Genomic DNA, 20,772 nt, shown 5'->3' on the forward strand with positions numbered 1-20,772 from the left:
TTGGAGAGTACCAGGACTAACTCTGGGGCGGCCCTCGTTTTTAACAGCTCTATCATAATGTGGCATCAAAGACCAGTAGCAAAAAAAACCCCAACAATCCAAATATAAAACGTTTTGTACAAATATATTTTTCTTTATAGTACATAATCACTCTTAAAATACATCATTTCCTTAGTAAATGTTTGCAACAATATTAAAATAAATAAAATATCCTAGAGAAAGTTCAGTTTCATCATAAAACTGCAACCCAGAAGAGTATAAAAATTTAATTTCATTATTAAAGTCTACTGCAGAGAGGTTTCTTCTTCTTTTTTTTTTTTTTAGGCTAGAGAAAAAAGCATGTAAAGGTGCCAGACCTATGCAGACTATTAGAGTTCCACTGCCACGAGTCCTGCCTTTCACTAGACGCTGGTGTCAGCCTGCACTCATCCCGCTGCGAGCGTCTGCAGGGTCGGCTTGACAGCCTCTGAGGTTTTAAGAGGAAATATCAGTTCTTCCTTAACTGTGGAGATGTGACAGATGTTGACGGGCTTGCAAGCCAATATCCTCTCTTCCTTCATTCTCACCTATGCACGTGGAGCGGTGTGCTGTTATGAAAGGGCATTTGGCCTCTTCTCCTAAGTTGAAATTACAGTTGCTGCATGAAGAACAAAGAGGAGGAAGTTTTCTGTGCGCCTTGCTGATATTGTCCCTTAGTTCCTTTGCAGGAAGTGAATCCAAAGAAGCTTTTTACATTCTGATTTTTCTATTTTCCACCCAGCTTTGATTATTTTTCTCACATTCGTCCTGCTGTCTGGACCTCTCACCACAGCAAGAACATTTCTAGAAGTTTTCTGAAACGATTAGGTCGGGCAAAGCAGGTTACTTCTGCTTGCCATCTTGTTTGTACCAAATTAGAGCAGCTTTTCAAAGAAGTCTTGTTTTACCATTAAAAGTGGCAAAACTTCAAAGAATGTACTAACTTGCACACAATTAACCATGAAAGGGAAGTAATTCCCAAATACACATGCAGTCTGCAGTGAACACCTCCTGCAAGGTTCAATTTGTGCATGGCTCCCGCAGGTTCAGAAGTGCTGGTCCTGTCATCATGGGGCACTGCTGATGATTCACTCCACAAAGAGGGTGCCCACATCTCACAGCCTCGTCTCCTGCACTTCTTCCTCCGTCTCCTCTTGCAAGGCAGTGATTTTGGGTCTAGGTTTGCGTTTGCTGGAGTTTCTGTGGTGTACCGGGAGTAGCTTAAGGCGATCGGCATGGCTGATGGCTTGCCTGAAGGAGCTCTTTTCATTCAGCAGCTTCTGAATGGATTCATACTGCTGCAATTTATTGTCCTCAATTACCTGAAGAAACATATTGCTCCATTAGATGGGCAATGGTGGTGCTGACAAAATTCAGCTAACACAACTAATGGAGTAGGGAAGAGACATGAAGACATAACAGAGATCTTCTTCTAACAGGAAAAGCCCGGTTTACAGTTTGCAATTTCTAATTACAACCATAAAAACAGATGTTAAATTTTAACATGTGGAAAAGGTGCCTGTTGCTGAAGTTACAAATTGCCATTGACCTTGCTGGTTTCTCCTTGCAACTTGATTTTTACCTCTGAGATTGCTGAAGTCTCCAGGTACCATGGCATTTCCCTGGCACTGCTAAATTGCCAGGTTAAGAAAGTGTTAACTGCAGAAAACAGTTATATCACAAGCAGAGGGAGAAGGCTGCCAGCAAGGTGCCAGGCCTTCTTTGCTTTCTTCTAGCCAAACAAGGAAGCGCTGCTGGCCTGTGTTTGAAGGAGACAACAGGTTTGCCCTGTACGGCTGTGCCAGCCTCCCCTGTCAGGCAACAGACGGGGAAAAATCAGGCTCTTCTGCTGGCACTGCAATGCCAACATGTCTCGGGTAAGGGCACAGGTCTGATGGGAAAGAGCTTTTAGCAGTTCCGTTGCTAAAATGTTGTTCTGACTGTGGGAAATCTGCTCCGGGCAGGGGCTGCCTGCCTGCCGGGGCTCTGCCGACACAGCCAGGTGCAGCATGGGCTGCGGGCTGGCAGCAAGGCTGAAGTCTAGCGCACGCATAGGAGCAGCAGGTCCAAAAGGACATACAACCTGCCCATTGACTAGCCTGCTTCAACTTCAGACTGTATTCCTCCTGCTGTGATAACACACCCAAGCAAATACACATGGAAAACAATGTTTCACTCTGCTAATAAAATGAAGGTCCTCTCTTATGGAAGCATCAAGAAAATACAGAGGAAGGAACCTCATTTTTAAGAACAATTACATAACTTGCCTTTTATTTCCTTTATTAACCATTTTTATATACCAAAGGAAATACCCCAGGACTTCAATACTTTATCACCTTGATCAGACAAGAAAGGAATATTCAAGTGGCTTGATGAAAGAAATCAGTGATTCTGACCATCAGATGTTTTCTCAGGAAACCCCTCTGCCCCATGGAGCCTCCCATTGCTCAAGAGCAAGGGCAGCTGTTTCTACATTAGCAGCAGTAAAGCTCTGTGAGATGCTGGGATTTTTCTGGAGCTCCTGAGCCAATCGGCAATATAGGGCACCTGGATCAGCAGCTGGGTAACCTACACAACTGTCCTTCTGGTTGAAAGAAGGAATCCAGCTATTCCATAATGTGACCCAGCTCATCTGAACACAGGTGTCTATGATCGCTCATGTGAAAGAGCAAACAGGAGCCTGCTGCTCTTCTGCAGGTGACTAGGTTGCTCAACTGCCCTGAATGACCCCCATCAATCCAGCCAACTTCATCAATTCTGCTTGGTGTGTTTTGCACATTCATCAAATGTAATGATACAACAGTACGTGAGACTATGAGAAACACTCACCAAAAATCTCTGGCACTCCAGCATCGCCTCCAGCCTGTGTTCAGAGAGTATGACCGTGCAGTTGGCAAACGCATGCTTCAGAGTCTTCCTGATCACTTGGGAAGTTCTGAAAGGCCAACAAGCATCACCGTTTAGACTGCAATGTACATGCCAGCACAGCTCATAACTTTATTTATGGTATTTAATAGTCTAGCTGCGTGTTGTAAAGCTCACATGCATGGACACCAACACTCTGCAGTGTCTCAGCGTGCTGCATTTCTGCTAGGAAAGTGCGTGTCAGCCATAAAGCTAAGGTTGTAACTAGGCTTTCCTGATCCCCCATGCAGAATTACTAACATACATTACTGAAATCAGGTTTAGTAACAGATCAGACAAGTTACAGAAGGTGTCTTTCGGTGGTGCTGCCTCACTGATTTTCTTATTTCATATTAGAAGATAGAAAAATGATCAAAACGTACACAGGGTCCAGGTGAGCACTTGGTTCGTCGAGCAGCAAGATTTTAGCTTTGCTGAGAACTGACCGGGCAAGGCACATCAGCTGTTTGTGGCCGTGACTGAGGACGCAGCCTCCATCCACAAGAACGAAATCAAGCTGGCCTGGAAATTGCTCAATTACAGACTTCAGCCCAACCTGCCGGAAAGAAAAAGAACAGGAAAAATCGGTGAGTTACAGCTACTGCCGACTGTGGGTACGGCAACCAATGCCTTTAATTTCCTTGCCTTTCATTTCTGACAGAGAAGAGAAAATATAAATTGATGAAAAGAAGAATCTGTCTTATAAAGACTACAAGCTAGTAGCTGGATGATGTGAAAAGCACTGAAATATTTGACTCTTACAACATGCTAGGATTTATGCTGGGAAGCTGAGAGTTAATGCGTCATTTCTTTGTCACATACAATGAGTTTTGGCATTTTGACCAAAACATTCTGTGTTAGCAGGCTAGAGAAAGTAATATATTTGAAAATTTTTATCCAGCAGTGATGTACATCCTTGGAAATGTTAAGGAAAGTGATTTTGGAAAGGAAACCAGGCCTCTTTGGTTACTAGGAGGGTAAAAAGAAACTACCAAAATTCACATGCTACATTATGGCAACAGAGGAAATAACCCAGGTCACCACGGCTGTTGTCTCTATGGCTCTGAGAGCATTTCCATCTGCTCCTTTTGCTGCCCCAAAGGTCTCATGCACTTTGTTTGTACTAGTGGCATCACGGGTTTCCCTCTAGCACTGCTGACAAAACGTTTAGAGGGGTGCCCGTGCCAAGAGAAGCTGCTTCACTTTGACCAGAAACCAGAATCCAGCCCAGATGTCTTCTGACTGTTTCTTCCAGTGCTCCTTTTTGCTCTCATTAGGAGATGTATTTTGTACACCTCAAAGCACAGCTTTGCATCTTCCACAGGTGCAAACCGACTGTGTTCCTTGGCCTAATCAGCAGCATTTACAGAGAAATTTTTGTAAAATATGACAACCAGGAAACATATGTGAGTTGCATTGCTCCAAAAGACGTTATAAAAATGCGATGCAACCCGAGTGGTTTATGAAGAGCCCCCCTTGGATTTTTGAAATATTACTGATCTGCAATTCATTTTCATTCCAGGGCAAAAAAAATTTGAATTCCTCCTTTGTGTTTCCATTTTACATGGAAAACATATTAAACTGGGGTGTGTGGGTACATCTGTTGAGTTTCTGAAGAGTTCATGATTTTATTTATAAGCAAATTAAGGCCACTGCTTTGTTCCTCACTCCTCTTTTGAACACACGTCGTGGCCTTTAATGAAATTTTGCAACTAATGGCTGGAAAGGGTGCTTTCTTCTTAAAACTGCACAGGGTCTCTCTGTGTACCTGTAGGGTCCAGACAGCTGCCTACAAGAGTAAAATTTAGCCTCAAAAGTTGATGCAATTTAGCATCAAAATTTAGCCTCAAAAGTTTCAGCACCTGAATCTCACAGATTCAGGTGCTGAAATATGGGGGCAATAAAAAGTGAACCATCTGACATCTGTTCAGACAATGCCTTGCTCTCTGCAGCTGATTGCAAGGAGCATAAAAAGCTGATGCTGATCTCAGCAGGATCCTCTAAATCCTCAGCAGTCTTCAGCAGCCAACATGGGTCAGGGATAAGCTGACAGTTAACTTTCTTTCTGTGCCGTGCTCCCAAAGTTACACTGACTCACTGTTGCTAACAAGCCAGATTTCAAGAGCATGAACTTTGTAAGCAATCCAGTCACTCCTACTAAAAAGTATTACAGCTTTTTTTCTTTTCTATTTGCTTTGCTCTCTTGCCTGTGCAATGAAAAACTCTGTATCACATATGGATTTGCCAAACTCTGTAATGATAAACACTTCAAAATAATTTTTTTTCATGCCGTTGTAAATGAGGTTTAGCTCTTTAAAATCCCAGGCTTGATCCACACGCACAGTGAAAACAATCCTCAAAAGCAGAAGTAGAACTTGTCTTTTTCAAGAAAGGGGATGTTAATCCACACTCCATTTTTTCCCCAGCCTCAGAGAAGTGGAGAAGCATAGCACTGAGCACTCTGTTGTCTCTGCTAGGACGAGCTGAAAAGCTTCTGTCACATCATTTAACCAAAAATGTCATGATGTTTTCCTTTGACAGTAAATTACTCATAGATAGTGTCTACTTTCCTCTTTTCCAAACATAGGGAAGAAAGTAGATAAACCCAAAAGAGAAAGAGAGCAGAGACTGCGTTAACCTCCTGGCTGGGAAAGGGGGAAGCTTTGGGATTAAGTCCCACACTTGTAAGCATCTTCTGACACTTGAGACTTACTATGAACAAGGAAAATGGCACCAATTAATTATTGAGTCTGTATTAATTAGGTCATCCCTACCTCGGAAAGAGAAATCTGCTTTCTAGGCTGCAGCTCTTTCCCTCCCGTAACTCTCACCTGCCTTTTCTCTAGGCATTACGTACACCTGTGCAACCTATTAAGCACTATCAGAGCCAATAGGTGGCATCTGACAACCGTAATGCATGGGGCTCAGCTCCACATGGAAACAGAACTGTAAAACTCTGGCCCTAATTTTGAAAAAAAAAAAAAAAAAAAAAAAAAGGCTGCTAAAACCTAAACTTAGAATTAGAAGAAAACCTTCAGGTTCATAAAATGTAATATTCCATGAGGCAACTGCCCGTGACACAAGTGGTATGTAAGCCTGAATGCAGTGGCAGAGAGTGCTCCTTCTCAGCTGGCTTTACGTTGGCCTGAGAATGGCAATAACTGGAAAATACTTTGAGGAAAGATTTTGCTAAGCTGAATATAAATATTTCCTATTGCAATAACACCAGTCTTATTTCTAGGACAGGCCACATACATTTTTCTTCTTTTTTTCTGGCCTCCAAAATGTTCACTAGTCATTTTTACACATTTTGGTAGAAAAATGCCTTGCGGAGATTTCATATATTCATCGAAATATTAAAATGAGAAAAGATTACAGGACGTTTTGCTGTATCAGCTTCCTCCACTTTTTTTTCTCTCAGGGTCACCCAGCAGAGCCAAACATAAAACCTCACCTACGCTAAATCACTGCATGAGGAACCCAGACTGTGCTGTATGGAAGTTTATCTTTTTTTTTTTTTATTCTCTGACAAAGGCGCCTTTTTATTAGGTAATAAGGAAACATGGTTTATAGCATAGCATTATCTTTCCTCAGCACTCTTTTTTCTAAGACTCTATATAAATGTAACATATGACAATCATTTGACCTGCACTGCACTCTGCTGTAACCGCTTCACTGGAGGGATACAAATAACTCTGAACAGTTTTACCTCCTCTGCGACTTTCCATATTTCTTCATCATTCCACTGCCCATAAGGATCCAAATTCATCCGAAACGTTCCAGAAAATATGAACACTTTCTACAAGAAAAAAGATATACAGACACAGGTAGATAGATATCCTGAAACATTGTGTAAAGCATCGTAAATAGTAAAGCATACCGAGAAAGAATAACCTGCCGCCACTGTCAGATAGAGGTTATTAAAAACTTTGGAAAACATTGTTCCAAAAAAAGTTATTTTAATCCTTATGTTCAGTTTTTGGCAAAAAGCCTATGTCTTAATAAAAACCTACCCAAACTTGTCTGAAAAAAAGTAAAAATCACATTTCAGCAGTTTTCAGGATAAAAGATTCACTGTATTTCCATTTTGGAATAAGCCTTTTTAAAAGTATTTTTGATTCTTTATTATGTGAAACATATTCAAACAAAAAAAAGATCACTGACCCAAAATATATGTTCGCACAATTTTGTTTTGAGACAAAAAATCTCTTGGATATTTGTCAGTATCCGGGGACAGTGTCCTAAGTTGGTTTTCATCAATGAAGTTTTCTTTTTCTAATCAATTGTAGCCAAAGATATATTAGCATAATTCTGTTACCTGATGTTTCACCATGTCCCAGTCCTATCTCAAAGGAGGGTTTTTTCCCTCTCTCTCTCACTGTCACGTCACTGAGATGTGACACAGCACAACCTGATTCACGACTGTGGCAGCAACAACACGCTCTCGTACGAGTCTTCCCTGATCGATGCTATGGCTCGTGCTCTGTCCCTGCTCTATCCCACGCCTCCCTTCTGTCACGCAAGATGAGGAAGATGCACATTTCCCAGCACTGACAGCGCATCCTTCTTGCACTGAAGTTTACTACTCTGTTCTACTTTTCTCATCAGTTTAGGCAAGCAGATTTAAGCGAACATCCCTTAGATACACGTTTTGTAGCATGAAAAGCTATGACTCAGACACAATTAAATATTTGTTTAATCTCTTTTTACATGGGGTGGGTGTGTCAGATGCTGGTGGAAATGAGGTTCTTCAAGGGACACTGAGGTTGCACAACATTTCTTATGAGATAAAACCAAGCTTTTGCTTTCTATGCTGCGAGGTACACCTGCTGCTTGTAGCAGGGAGAACTTGCTCTCAAAGAATGTAAGTGCCTTCTTAAGAAATATTACCATTTGCTTGCTCTTTTCTTGTACATACAGAACAAATACCAAGAGGAAAAATTTGAGGCAATTATTTTCTTCTCTTTTGTCTTCCTAAAGAAAATATTTATTTAGAGAAAAATGTGTTGAAACGCCAGTGATTCACAGCCACATAATTTCTTGGAGTCTTGGTAGTCAAACGCTACCGAAAGCACTGGAGGACTAGCTGTACCAGCAGAAAATGGCTGAGAGAATATACTTAGCAAGTACTTTCCCAGAGTTTGGCCAGTCTACCACAATCTCCATCTGACCTAACCTGGGAACTTGGCATTCTTTCATCAGATTTCAAAGTGATTTATACACACATTTATATTAATCATTTAATTATGATTAATTAAAAGTTTAAACATGGCAGAAGAAAATAAATTACATTAATTAATTTGCTTAATTAAGATAGGTAAGCCATTGCCAATAACTTCTTTGGTGTAAGAGAGAAGGAAGTACCTGATTCAAGACACCAGAGGAGAAAAGCAGCTGCACCGTGGTGCCCTGCAGTCAGTGGGCTGGATTTCAGTGCCACGGTACCTTCACTGCACTGCCAGCAACACACCCACCCAGCTGCAGCAGAGGCAGCAGTGCACGCAGCTAAAAGTCCTTGAAGCACTTTTGGTAGAGACTAGGGGAAAGAGTAGACTCTTTCCTTTATAATCATGATTGTTAGTAACAATGAATGCTTCGGTGAAGTACAGCGCAGCCCTTTTCCCATGCCCTGCGCTGGTTAGGTGGCGTGAGCGGGGCGACATATTTGCAGCAGGATTAGATTCTTCCAAGTAGTGGGTGGAAATAATAATGCTGTGGAAACAGTGTCAGATGTGGGTTTGTTCACACTTTGAGCACCGTACATTTAACTAATGGAATAGGTATTTTAATTTCTCAGTGGTAAAGAATAGTTAACTGAACAAACCAGTTTTAAAGAAGATAGGGCTGAATAACATTCCTGCTAAAGTGCAGCAGGCAGAGAAATAAAGAGAACTACTTTCTTCAGAAACTGCTGTTATTCCTAATAACTGTGCGTTCAAGAAGCAGGGCACTAAAAGCAAGCTATTCCCAAAAGTACATTTTTTTTTTCCACAAGGTAAATATTTCATTGTCCTGGATTCTGGTACTTCTCTCTCCATTGCAACACCTCCTTCCTCCCAGCTCATTAGAAACCACATAGGGTTCACTTCAGTAAATATCATGTAAGTCACATGGGCAGTTTAGAGTCCACTTAAAAAGAAGCAGAAAAAAAAAAAATAATTCTTAGAAGCTAGAAGTCTAAAGTGAAGAAAACCAAAAGTGAATCCCATGGGCTTATGTGTTTTTTTATAAATATGGAAGAAGTATAAATAAGGAAAGCATTGGAAGGGGGAAATGGATAGCTGGGGAGACTGGCAGCAAATCTGGAACCACTTCCTTCCCGGTCACTTGTTCAAATTTACCCAGGTTGATAATGGGTGTGATCATACAACAAATAGTTTCTCAGACCTGACATCCACCCACAAGCAAAACATTCAGGAATATAAATATGGTCATGTTTATGTTCTGACCACCCTGAATATTGTAAATCAACCCCTCTGAAGGGCACTAATCCCCCTCAGCAGCCAGAGCCTCTCCATATTGGTTACGGTGTGGGATACAACCAGTTCGCAGCGATAAGCTTCCTAAGTTATTTAAGTGTTATGTGGAGAACCAAGACCCTGGAGTACCTAAGCAAACATGTACAGAAGAGTAAAGGATCAGTTGACAGGAGGCTGCTAAGGAGTGAGAGTATCCTGGCTGTGTGTAGCTGCTGTTGCAGCGAAAGAGAACCTATGTGTAGGTCCTCAGTGAGACCCATGGACCGTTGTTCCCATAACCCTCAGGGCTGGAGAACAACGGCAACATCAGCTGGAACTAGACACCAGCTCCACGCACAGAGAAGTTAGAGTAACAACAATATGACCTCCACGTAGCCTCCTCTGCTTCGTATATGTTATGGCAACAACATCAACATGAAAGAAAATCAAATTGCTATGTGAATGCTTTAGTATTAGGTACAGAGTTTTGTTTTCATAAGTGTCCTTTAGGGACTTTACATTGACATTACAATATTTACAGACAAGAATAAGAGCATGGGAGCAATGAAGACCTTCTGCAAGATTTTTTGGGACCAGTTCTGTAATGTTCTCCCCTGAAGATGCTAAAACCTCTGCCTTCCATAGAGCTTACTGGGAACCACAAGTGCTGTGCTCCTGGCAACACTGAATCCTTGATGCAGAAAACAACCGATATACTGCCCGAAATGAGCAGGTGGGGTTGTTAATTAATGTCCCCAGGTACCCTGTGCACGGGTCTGGTGCAGCAGATACTCCGCAGTATGGTGATGCTGATGCATCTGGATGCCCTGCAGGAACCCAGCTTCTGCGGGACCCTCTGCAGGACCACCTCTGGGGAGCAGCGCTGCTCAGCAGGCTGCACCATGCAGGAGCGCCCTGGCACGCTGCAAAACACCCACCCCCGCGACCTCCAAAAGTGAACAGCCCTGAACCATATGAGAAGCGATGAAACAGTGCTGGAGGCAGACAGGCAGACAGACAGACAGATATAATGAACAAAGTGAGATAGCTACTGAAAAATTGGAACTACAAAGATAAAAGTTGCAAAATTTCACTTCTTAAGTAAAATAAAGTAGCAAAGATGATTTAATTTTTTTTTTGTCAGCTGGCAGTCCCACAAACTGCAGTAATCTTGTTCTCCATGCTAAGCTTGATTTTAAGTCTATATGGAGTATTTACATGTAGAAAATGGTGTGAGATCCGCCAGGATGCAGTGGAGTAACGCTCAAGAAGACACCAGAAGTCATCCCCTTCCTTTGAGCTAGCAGCACCTTATGGGTCTCAGGTTTCTCATCATTTATTTTAATGGAAAATTGGCTGCAGGTCTCTTGTTCTCCATTCGAAGCCAAATTTCTGAAGGCATTTTGTCAATTTGACTCCACTAAATACTTCAGGATGCAATCCACATCAGGACCTGTACGCAAAAGAGCTTCAGTGTGTTGAAACCAGGTGCAGCTGGATGTCCTCACTCTCGAAATGCAATGCGGTGGGGAAATTCTTGCAGAAGAAGCATCAGAAAAGACTGCCCAGAGAGAAGGGATGGTGGCCTGTGATTATACTTCAAACAACTGGAGTAATTGCTTTGCATGAGAATGACAAACATCCTGTAGGAGCAACGTTGCAGTCAGGCTGTGCTTCAGCAGCACCCATGTGTGAGGAGCTACAGGAAGGAATTTCCTTGTGCGTGCTCTAGGAAATGTGTTTTATATGATTTACCCCTTCACACCACTGCAATGCACTGGCAGATGGATTTGAGATACTGAAAGAAACAGGTTTCAGCCTTTGTTCCGGCTCAGCGTGACCCCTGACCACCCTGTAGGCCATTCCAACTTTGCCTGCGTGGAGCAGACGGTGGTATGTTAGGACGCTATGTGTGATATGCAGGCACACATCAGTGAGGTTCCCACAGAGGAAGAGCACTTCTTTTCTTCTAAATTGGGAAATTTAGGGATAAGGAAGAGGAGAGTTTTGGAAAGTTTTCATGAGGAAGCTCCGTTCTCCTTTTGTTAGCGAAGCCTCTCCTGGAGACAGCGAATAGCCATGTGTTGCTGTAGCTGTGTTGCTTTCCCAGGAAAGGAAAGGCAACTTTTTTTTTCCCATTCTGAAGCCATAGGTGAATGGCAAAGAACAAAAGGCTCCCTTTGTTCTTCTGGGAATGGCAGGGTGGCATACACAATTTCTTTTCCCTGCTGGGAAAGTGCTGGTGAAAACTTCATTTCGTTCTGAATGTAGGAACTTTTGAGGCATAATGTGCAGTTCTTTGGCAAGGCTTTGGGCCAGGAGCTGCAGCTGAAGCACGCAAACAGGCTGGCACCTCCCATGACCTTCCAGAGAATGGAGGGCTGGGATTTTTTGGCATTGATCCATGTGTCAGGGACTTCCAAACTGAACTAAATGTATAATTTTAACAATGAACTAACAATGCACCTCACTAGCAGAAGGGCAAGTTACACTGCTCGTGTAATAAATGTCTCTCGCATTTTGCTGATGGCTGCGGAATGATGTTTTCTATACTCAGTGACTCTATAGTGAGGACTCAGCTATGAGAATTATTAATCATATTTTTCACTGGGACAAGGAGGCTACTTGTTACCAAGCATTTAGTTTTCTCCTCAGTCCATGTGTTCCCAAGGACAGCTGGAGATGGAAAGCAGAAACCCTGCTGGGCAACCACATCACAAAGGAAGAAAGGGCTAAGAGCAAAAGAATGACTATGGGAGAGACAGGGAAGCCCCTTCCAATAGAGAAAGTTATACTTGGCTGTATAGCTGCAAGAGGAAAATTTCCCAGTGGAAACATGGCTTATACTGGTAAAAGCATCCTTCATCCCATACAAGCCACCCTTTGGAAGACAGCTGTATAGCATACCTGTCCTCCAAACTAAATAGATGTAGCTGCATTTGCAGTTCACCGCGCAGCTGCCTCAATCTGAAGGAGTGACTTTTTTTCATGCTTGCAACCAAAAATCATGCTGCAGAACTGAACCAGCAATAATAAAGAAATAAAAGTTTACAGGAAAAGATAGATATGAAAATGTTGAAGAGAGGACAGAAAGGGTGACGACAGGTCAGCTATCAAAGGGCAGCTTGCCAAGCAAGCCTCAGCTCAGCAGGCAGCCTGTGACCAACCAGGCTGTCGGTAGAGCTCAGGCAAGAAACAAATCCAACCAGTGAACTCACCACTGCTCTCTTGGTTCTGTTTTGTTGGGGGTGTAACTTGGCAGTGAAGAAAGGGCCTGTTCTGGCAAGGTCTAAGTGCTAAAAAATTGCTACCTTTGAGGAAATTTCAGAGCATGATTGTGGAAATGCACAGAGAGGAGAGGGTTGTGCCTTCTTAGCATGCCTACTTTAAATAAATGCCACTCAGGCTACTGTGGGATAACGTTTTTGAAAGGGAAGCTATCACAACTCAAAACTGATCATTAAGTAGAAAAATTAAATTTTGAGTCCCTCTTGTGTTTGCAAAATGCAAGCCGTTGTGTTTCCAGCATGAGCATTTCAGCATCTTTTAACAGCTACCAAAGCCAAGACAGTGCTGTCAGGAACAGCTCGGTCAGAGTTAAATCCCACCTCCATGACACTGAAATAGATCAGGAGTGACTATAGGGACTGAGTGACAGTCACTATAGTGACTTCCCTACAATTAGTTTGGTTTCTTGTACTGTGGTAGAAAGCGGAATTTAGCCTACATACCTAGTGGAGGGTGAAAGTGAAGACAGACCTCTGCTCTGTTATGATGGTTATGGAAAAGAAAACCCCTATTTTGAAAATGTAAACCTGACAGCATATTTTTCTGTTAAATCAGCTCGCTGTTCCAGCATCTCTCCAACTATTTTAAAGCATCTCATGTAGTCAGTGCACAACAGCTTTATACCACATATATGTTCACTACAGCTCACCAGCTTTCTAAGATGGTAACCACCTTTCTAAGACAGTGGACTATCTGGGAACAAACCAATATGCACAGAAAGCAGCTGGCAACTCCTCTACAGTGGGGATGGGTTGGGGGGGATAGCACAATAAGGGTTTGACAACTGACAGTCAAAAGGAGATCCTTGGTCACCCTGGTTGGCCCATTCCTTGTGTATCAAGGAGGGGACCAACCAGGGTGACCAAGGATCAAACCATACTTATCAGTCTTTTGGGCTAGTAGCCACCCCTCAAGGATGGATAAAGATGGGACAGACTGCATGACCCCTCACAGTGTGGCAGGCTGATCTGTACCTGGTGCCCCTCTGCCTTCCGATACAAGAAGTGATTTATTGGTAAGGTTGCAGCCAGCTGTTACTTGAATTATTCTGCCACACTCACAAGATTTCCAAAGGAATGAACATTGTTATGGAAAACACTGTGTATGTTTAGTAGCTGAAGAACTATCCAGTGTATAGCTTTCAAAGAAGGCCAATATGTGTTACTGCTGTATCAGTGTTGTTGGAAAGGACTGACAGCTTTCAACAACAAAAATACAAAACATGGCATTAAAATTATGCAGTTCATTCCATTAGTTTTCATTCCTACCTTTACAGTGAGCAATCACTTTTTAGTGTTACTGCATGCAGCCAATAATGTTCATTTTTGAGATGGATAATCCAGGCTGTAACTAATGTAGGACACTGGTCTAGTGGCAGGGACATTGGCAAGGGACTCAGAAGCCCTAGGTTTAATTGTTTGCTCCTTGTTAGACTATTTTTCTTGTTCCAGTTATTTGAGAGTATTAGGGTGCCTAAACCCATGTGAGGAGCTGCTTCCTTTTTCATCTCTGAAATGGTATTACTTCCCATATGCCGGAACTGCTGCAAGCATAAATAATATGAAGTGCTCCCTTATGCATGCACCATGACACGGTGATGAGAGGTGACAGCTAAAAAAGTGATGAGTCCAAGTTGGGGATCAGCTAGTGGTCTAGTAAAATATGAGAAAAACAGTAATTCTGCTACCAGCCTGTCAGGGAAAACAGGCAATGTATGGTATCCACGTGTTAACCATAATATGTGATGTCGGGCTTTAGAAAACAGTAGCTGAGAACACCACTGACTATTGTTTTCTTCAGATGGCACTATCTTATTTTGAATCAACGTGCAAACTGTTTCAGAGGTGCAGGGATAAGCAGGCTGCAAACTTTCTATTTGAGCGTGCTGTACCTTCCCATTTCTAGAAGAGTTCTTGTGTGAGTGGCATAGAAACCCTCAAAAAGTAGAGTTTGCTGCAAATCATTGCATCCATCCATCCATCCATCCATCCATCCATCCATCCCACTCCCCTTTTCACAAAACCTTTGCATTTTGTTTCTGTTTCTCAGCATAAAACAACTACCAGCTTGAAGGTAACTATGTTCATATGGATATAGAACCAATGAAAATAAAGGCACACAAATATACAATAATCTCATTACCTGAGGAATCACTCCAAATGCCTTTCTCCATTGCTGCACACTGACCGTGTTCCAGGAGACTCCATCAATCTCGATATCCCCTTCTGTATTCAGCAGTCTTAAAAATGCAAAAAGTAAAGTGCTTTTTCCTGAACCAGTTCTTCCTAAAAGGCCCACCTGCAATGCAAATCATAAAAGCAAACACTTAATACTGCTCACGTATTAACACAAACCAAGGCAGAAACACTTAGAGATCTCAGCAGTGGAGTACAACCTAAATGGATCTTAAGGGATAGTAAATGTCATTCATTTGGGAATGATAAAAGCCTACAGCAGGAGCTGAACGAAACACTGGGCCAGACTCTTCTTTGTTTTGTTAGAATTAACTAAGATGAAAAATCTGTTAGTCTACCCTTAGCTGAAGAACAGAAATTTGCTTATACATTATCTTGTACTGATTAGTCCAGGACTTTGTGCCTTTCCCCTTTCTTTTGCTATGAAGCCCTCTTCAGCAAAACACCATCCAGTAGACAAAAACCAAGTAGGGAGCGCACTTGAATCACACTATTAAGCTACTCCATTTCCATATAATTGAAAATAGGGGGCCTAACTCTGATCAGACCACGAATTTGTAGTGGGGTAGCTTGGACCTGAGGCAGTGGTCACGGCACACACCATGCCGTTGCCCACCCCCAAGCAGCAATGCAAGTCCTCAAACTGCCCAGCTGGTGCTGCCTTTCCTTACATCTTAGGTGGGAAGAAACATAATACATGGGGTTTTTTTTAAAATGTTGTGTTTCCCTTGTGGGATTGCACCAATCTATTGCTGGAACGAGCAATATCTGCAGTAACCACCAGCAAATGCTGAGATACTGCCTTTTCCAACAGCTGGGTTTTACACAGCTAATGATGTCCTGTCTGAGCGTGGGCTGCTTTTGTAGGGTGACAACATACATGTGAAGGTGAAGAAGGGGATTCTTCCTGCTGCCTGGCCTCCTTTCCATAACAGTGCCTCAGGCCTCCGAACCAGATCAGCAGTCTGTGCTGTGTTGCACCGACCCAATCTATTGATTGGGTAGATTTGTATTCCAATCTACAAAAAGGGTGTGAGGAAAGACCCAGGGAACTACAGACCTGTTATTCTAACCTCAGTTTGTAGAAAAATTATGGAGACAATCATACCGCGTACTATTGAAAGGCATTTAAAGAATAGTGCAATCATCAGGCACAGTCAACATGGGTTCACAAAGGGAAAGTCCTGTTTAACTAATTTGATATCCTTCTACGATAAGATCACCCACCTAGTGGATGAAGGGAAGGAGGTGGATGTAGTTTTTCTGGATTTTAGTAAGGCTTTTGATACTGTCCCTCACAATGTACTTCTGGATCAGTTGGCCACCTGTGGGATGAGCAGGCTTCACGGTGTGCTGGGTGAAGAACTGGCTGAAGGGCAGAGCTGAAAGGGTTGTAGTGAATGGGGCTACATCTGGCTGACAACCGATCACCAGCAGTGTTCCTCAGGGTTCAGTTCTAGGGCCAGTTCTGTTCAATATTTTTATCAACGATCTGGATGCAGGAGTTGAATGCACCATTAGCAAGTCTGCTGATGATCCCAAACTGGGAGGTGCTGTTGACTCTCTTGAGGGACAAGAGGCCTTGCAGAGGGATCTAGATAGATTGGAACATTGGGCAATGATTAATGGGATGAAATTTAACAAGTCAAAATGCCAGATTCTGCACCTAGGACGGTGCACAAGGCACAAGTATAAATTGGGAGAGGAGTGGTGGGAGAGCAGCCCTGCGGAAAGGGATCTGGGGGTGCTGGTTGACAGCAGGCTCCATATGGGTCAGCAGTGTGCCCTGGCAGCCAAGAGGGCAAACTGCATTCTGGGGTGCATCAAACACAGTATAACCAGCCGGTCAAGAGGGGTGATTATCCCGCTGTATTCAGCGTTGGTGCAGCCTCACCTGGAGTACTGCGTGCAGTTCTGGGCTCCACAATGTAAGAAGGATGTGAAGGTCCTTGAATGTGTCCAGGGGAGGGCAACAAAGCTGGTGAAAGGGCTGGAAGGTATGTCCTGTGAGGAGCAGCTAAGGACTTCGGGCTTGTCTAGTTTGGAGGAAAGGAGGCTGAGGGACAACCTCATTGCTCTCTACAGCTTCCTGAGGAGGGGAAGTGGAGAGGGAGGTGCTGATCTCTTCTCCCTGGTATCCAGTGATAGGACACATGGGAATGGTTCAAAGCTGCACCAGGGGAGGTTTAGACTGGACATTAGGAAGCATTTCTTTACTGAGAGGGAGGTCAAACATGGGAACAGGCTTCCTAGAGAGGTGGTCGATGCCCCAAGCCTGTCAGTGTTTAAGAGGCATTTGGACGATGCCCTTAATAACATGCTTTAACTTGGTCAGCCCTGAATTGGTCAGGCAGTTGGACTAGGTGGTCATTGTAGGTCCGTTCCAACTGAAATACTCTATTCTAGTCTAGTCTGTTCTATTCTATTCTATGCCCTCAGCAGAGGAGAGCTCTCCCCTTTCGTGCTTGTTTTACACGTGCTTCCCTACGGGGCAGAGACAAATCCTCACCAGTTTAAGGAGCATGCTCCAATTTGGGAAACGTTAACTCTGAGTCCAGAGTTCATCACCAAAATTGGATAAAGTTTCTAAAACACAGACATTGAAAAAAGGATCTTTGTTTTAATTGCTCTGCCCCCTCTCTGTACAGTACAAAAGTATCTTTCATTTTCCATACTCCATTGCTTCAAGGGATTTTCCAGGAAGTAAATCCACCAGACTGCAGCAGCACATGCACCTCCACGCCCCAGGAATCACAGGTGCCTCTCTGCGAAAGGCAGAGCGGTTTCAGGATGGTGCTACAGGAAGTCAAACCCCCGGTTTCAAAATTTTGGTGCCCTCAAACTTAGTAGATGAAATATTTAGTTCATGTAAATCAAGACAGATCTACCAAACCTGGCAGAGACTGGTGCTATCCAAACTAGGAGCGAAGAGCTGCCTCGTGGCAAGGCCACGGACCTGTTACTGAACCTGTTTTCTCACCTATGTGGGAGAGTTAAAATCTCCTCTTCACCTGAATGGCTCCAGCTCAGGAAATCGTGCAAGCCTTTCTTCCCACCCCACCAGGGATGGTCCTTCAGCGTGAACTTAAAGCAAAGTGTTAAACCTCTGCCTAATTGCTGTCCTGAAACTAAAGCTCTTTCTTGAACGCTACCCCAAACACGCACGAAGATTCATTAGAGGTTTGTCAATCTGCTAAAGAATAGAGCTGTTTATGGTTTGCTATATAATAATTTGGGGTGGCGTAGAGCCCTCATCGAACGGGCGAGACGGCACCTCCACCCTCCGGCCGCCAGAGCCAGCGGTGCGTTACCCTTGGCACAGCGGCCCGTATTCTTTTGTGCCCCGCTCCACCTGGGTCAGGCTGCCCCAGCACCTGCGCTCACCAGCCAGCTTCCCTCTCCCCAGGAGGAGAAGGCGGACGGCTTCAGGCACAGGAATACGACGTGGGGAACTGCTGCATGCATATTTTATCGGTATATTCTGCTCCTCATGGCCAACAAACATCCCCACTGTGCTTCACTGAGGTGTAAATAGCCTCAAGATTTCTAGTATAACTGAGGCAGATTTTCCTTGCCTTTTTTTTTCCTTGTAGCCAATAATCCTACAGATGAGCTCCTTTTAGGAAGAGACACAAGACATTTCTGTTCTTCAGGTGCTTTAGATGATTACTTTGTTTTGCAACAATTTCATTTACAAAACCTTACTGAACTCAACCTACTCTTTAGTCAATGAGTAGGTTTATAATAACACTTCTATAGTTAACCTTAACAGAAGTCAGATCAAACACAACAAAACAGTGTCTCACCCTCTGCCCTGAACTTATTGAAAAGGAAATGTTTTCTAACACAGCAGCTCCTCCTTCACCGTATTTGGCCTTAAGGTCCTTCACAGTCATTTGGCCCCCAGATGGCCAGTTCTTCTCTTCCTTCGCATGCCTGTTTTCAATTACAAGGGCATCTGAAAGCTGGTCATTCTTCTGTGGCTTAATGTTTTTCATCTCTTCTGTTGGCATGTCAATGAATTTAAATATTCGTCCGACAGACCGCATCTAGGAATCAAAACAAACAGTATTCTAATTGTAATTAATACTTAGCTATCAAAACAAATGGAATCAAATTATTCCTAATTCCTAGCCAGAACAGGGAGTCTCTTTTCTGTGTAAGTTGTACCATGATATAATTTTCAAAGGTAGGATACTTCTTGTATAGAGCTCTAGATTCTATTGCTGTTGTGCTACTGACATTGGTCCAACATGTGATTCCACTTGCTTCCTTTTTAAATGGACACAATAGATCTTTCTACCTCTAAATATGTATTTTGAAAACTGTAGATGACCTGTATTTATGAAAACAAAGTATGATCATGAAAGCAATCTTGGAGTCTTCAACTCCTTCCTCCTGTAGGGGGTTGCCCAACCCAAAAACTGAAGTTCCTTGAATAATGATTGATCTCCAAAGATCAGCAGACTGTGTGGAATGTGAAAGATGTAAAGCGGTAGCATCAAGTAAAGGGGAACAATCATCAGACATTAACGTCTGAGTATTTATGAGAAATTATCTATAGTTCTTACCAAAAAATTAGTAGGAAGTTCCATGATAATTAATTTTGTATCTGTAATGATATATATTAAGTGAAATAATCAAGTCCTGTAGTTCATGAACTTCAGACAGAAGTTGCTAGTAGCAGTCTTGGTGAATTTTCAAAGGAGCATGGGACTAGAAGGGATCCTCTATCTTTTTTTTTTTTAAATGGGTCAAGGGTCAATTAATAAATAGTTAATTCATCTCCTTCACTAGAACTTCATTGCTCAGGTGGTCAGAAAACATATTTTTAAGTCTATGGACCAGTTTGTTCTTGTAAAGTAATTAGTCTTAAATTCTAAATCATTCTTTTTCCTAGCTGCTTTCCCCATTAGTTTATGGAGGGCTACCTTAGATCCAATCACCCTTTGTTCTCCAGGACTAAAGAAAATCCAGGTTTAAGCCTCTTTCTTAACATATGTTCTCTTTCTCCAAATATCCCAGTTCAAATTAATCTTTCTTGTCTGACCGGAATGTACATAGCATTTTGGATGATGTTTCACAAAGACATTGTACAAAGGCATTGATACTTTCCTTTCTGTGTTAGGAATATCTCAATTAACACATGCTATGATCATATGCTCTTTCTTCACAGTCACATCTTATAGTCACCCTCTGATCAAGCAGTGGTCAGCCAAGCTTTCCTCCATCTTAGCCATTTCTAACAAAGGAGATCCTTACTTACAACAGAGGTTATTCTTAGCAGTCCCTAAATTCAAGCCTGCACTTTGGCTACTGAAATCTATTTTATATCAGCCATTTGAGGTCACCTAATACCTTTCAGCTCCCAGCATCCTTCGTGCTAACATTGCCTTTCAGCTTTGTGCCTTTGGCAGATTTCTTCAACACAATTCTTTTTTCTTTGTTGAGAGCATTAAAAAAAGATTAAAACAAGCTCAGTCACAAATCTAATCTTTGTTGAGTAGCCTCCCTACAGCTTAATACTTACAGCTTAATGCCATTTCCTTTCTGTCCAACTCATTAACTAGTTTACAGTTCTTGTAATAATCCTGATCTCCTTAATTTATATGATTTCTGAAACAGAGCCACAGGCAGTGCTTTCCCGAAGACAAATGAGATCTACTACATTACTTTTGTCTGGAAAATAAATCATCAAACACAGTTATCAGGTTAGTCTGATGCAACCCTAATGTCAGCAAACCTGAGTGAAGTTATTCTGTAAGCACTGCATCTTTGATTACTTCTTCAAATTAGTTTCTGAAGACTGCTGCCATCAGACTAACAAACTGACGGTGGCATCAATGACTTCCATTTCTCCTTCTTAACCAAAAGTGACAGTTTTTATTCTATCACCTGCCACCACCAGT

The 20,772-nt window shown here is 42.6% G+C and overlaps 1 protein-coding gene across 1 annotated transcript in view; it reads right to left on the minus strand.

Moving 5' to 3' along the window:
* Window positions 1–519: 519 nt before the first annotated feature.
* Window positions 520–20,772, minus strand: part of CFTR (CF transmembrane conductance regulator) — an 82,385-nt gene continuing 62,132 nt past the window's right edge. Inside the window, exons 22-27 of the mRNA XM_075495742.1 lie at window positions 18,670–18,912; window positions 14,811–14,966; window positions 6,632–6,721; window positions 3,306–3,478; window positions 2,848–2,953; window positions 520–1,340 (exon numbers count right to left, since the gene is read on the minus strand). Coding sequence (XP_075351857.1) covers window positions 1,134–1,340; window positions 2,848–2,953; window positions 3,306–3,478; window positions 6,632–6,721; window positions 14,811–14,966; window positions 18,670–18,912 — 975 coding nt within the window. The 3' untranslated portion in view covers window positions 520–1,133. The remainder of the gene's footprint in view (window positions 1,341–2,847; window positions 2,954–3,305; window positions 3,479–6,631; window positions 6,722–14,810; window positions 14,967–18,669; window positions 18,913–20,772) is intronic.

This window comes from Mycteria americana, chromosome 1 (assembly GCF_035582795.1).
Source record: "Mycteria americana isolate JAX WOST 10 ecotype Jacksonville Zoo and Gardens chromosome 1, USCA_MyAme_1.0, whole genome shotgun sequence".
Classification (NCBI taxonomy): Eukaryota; Metazoa; Chordata; class Aves; order Ciconiiformes; family Ciconiidae; genus Mycteria; species Mycteria americana.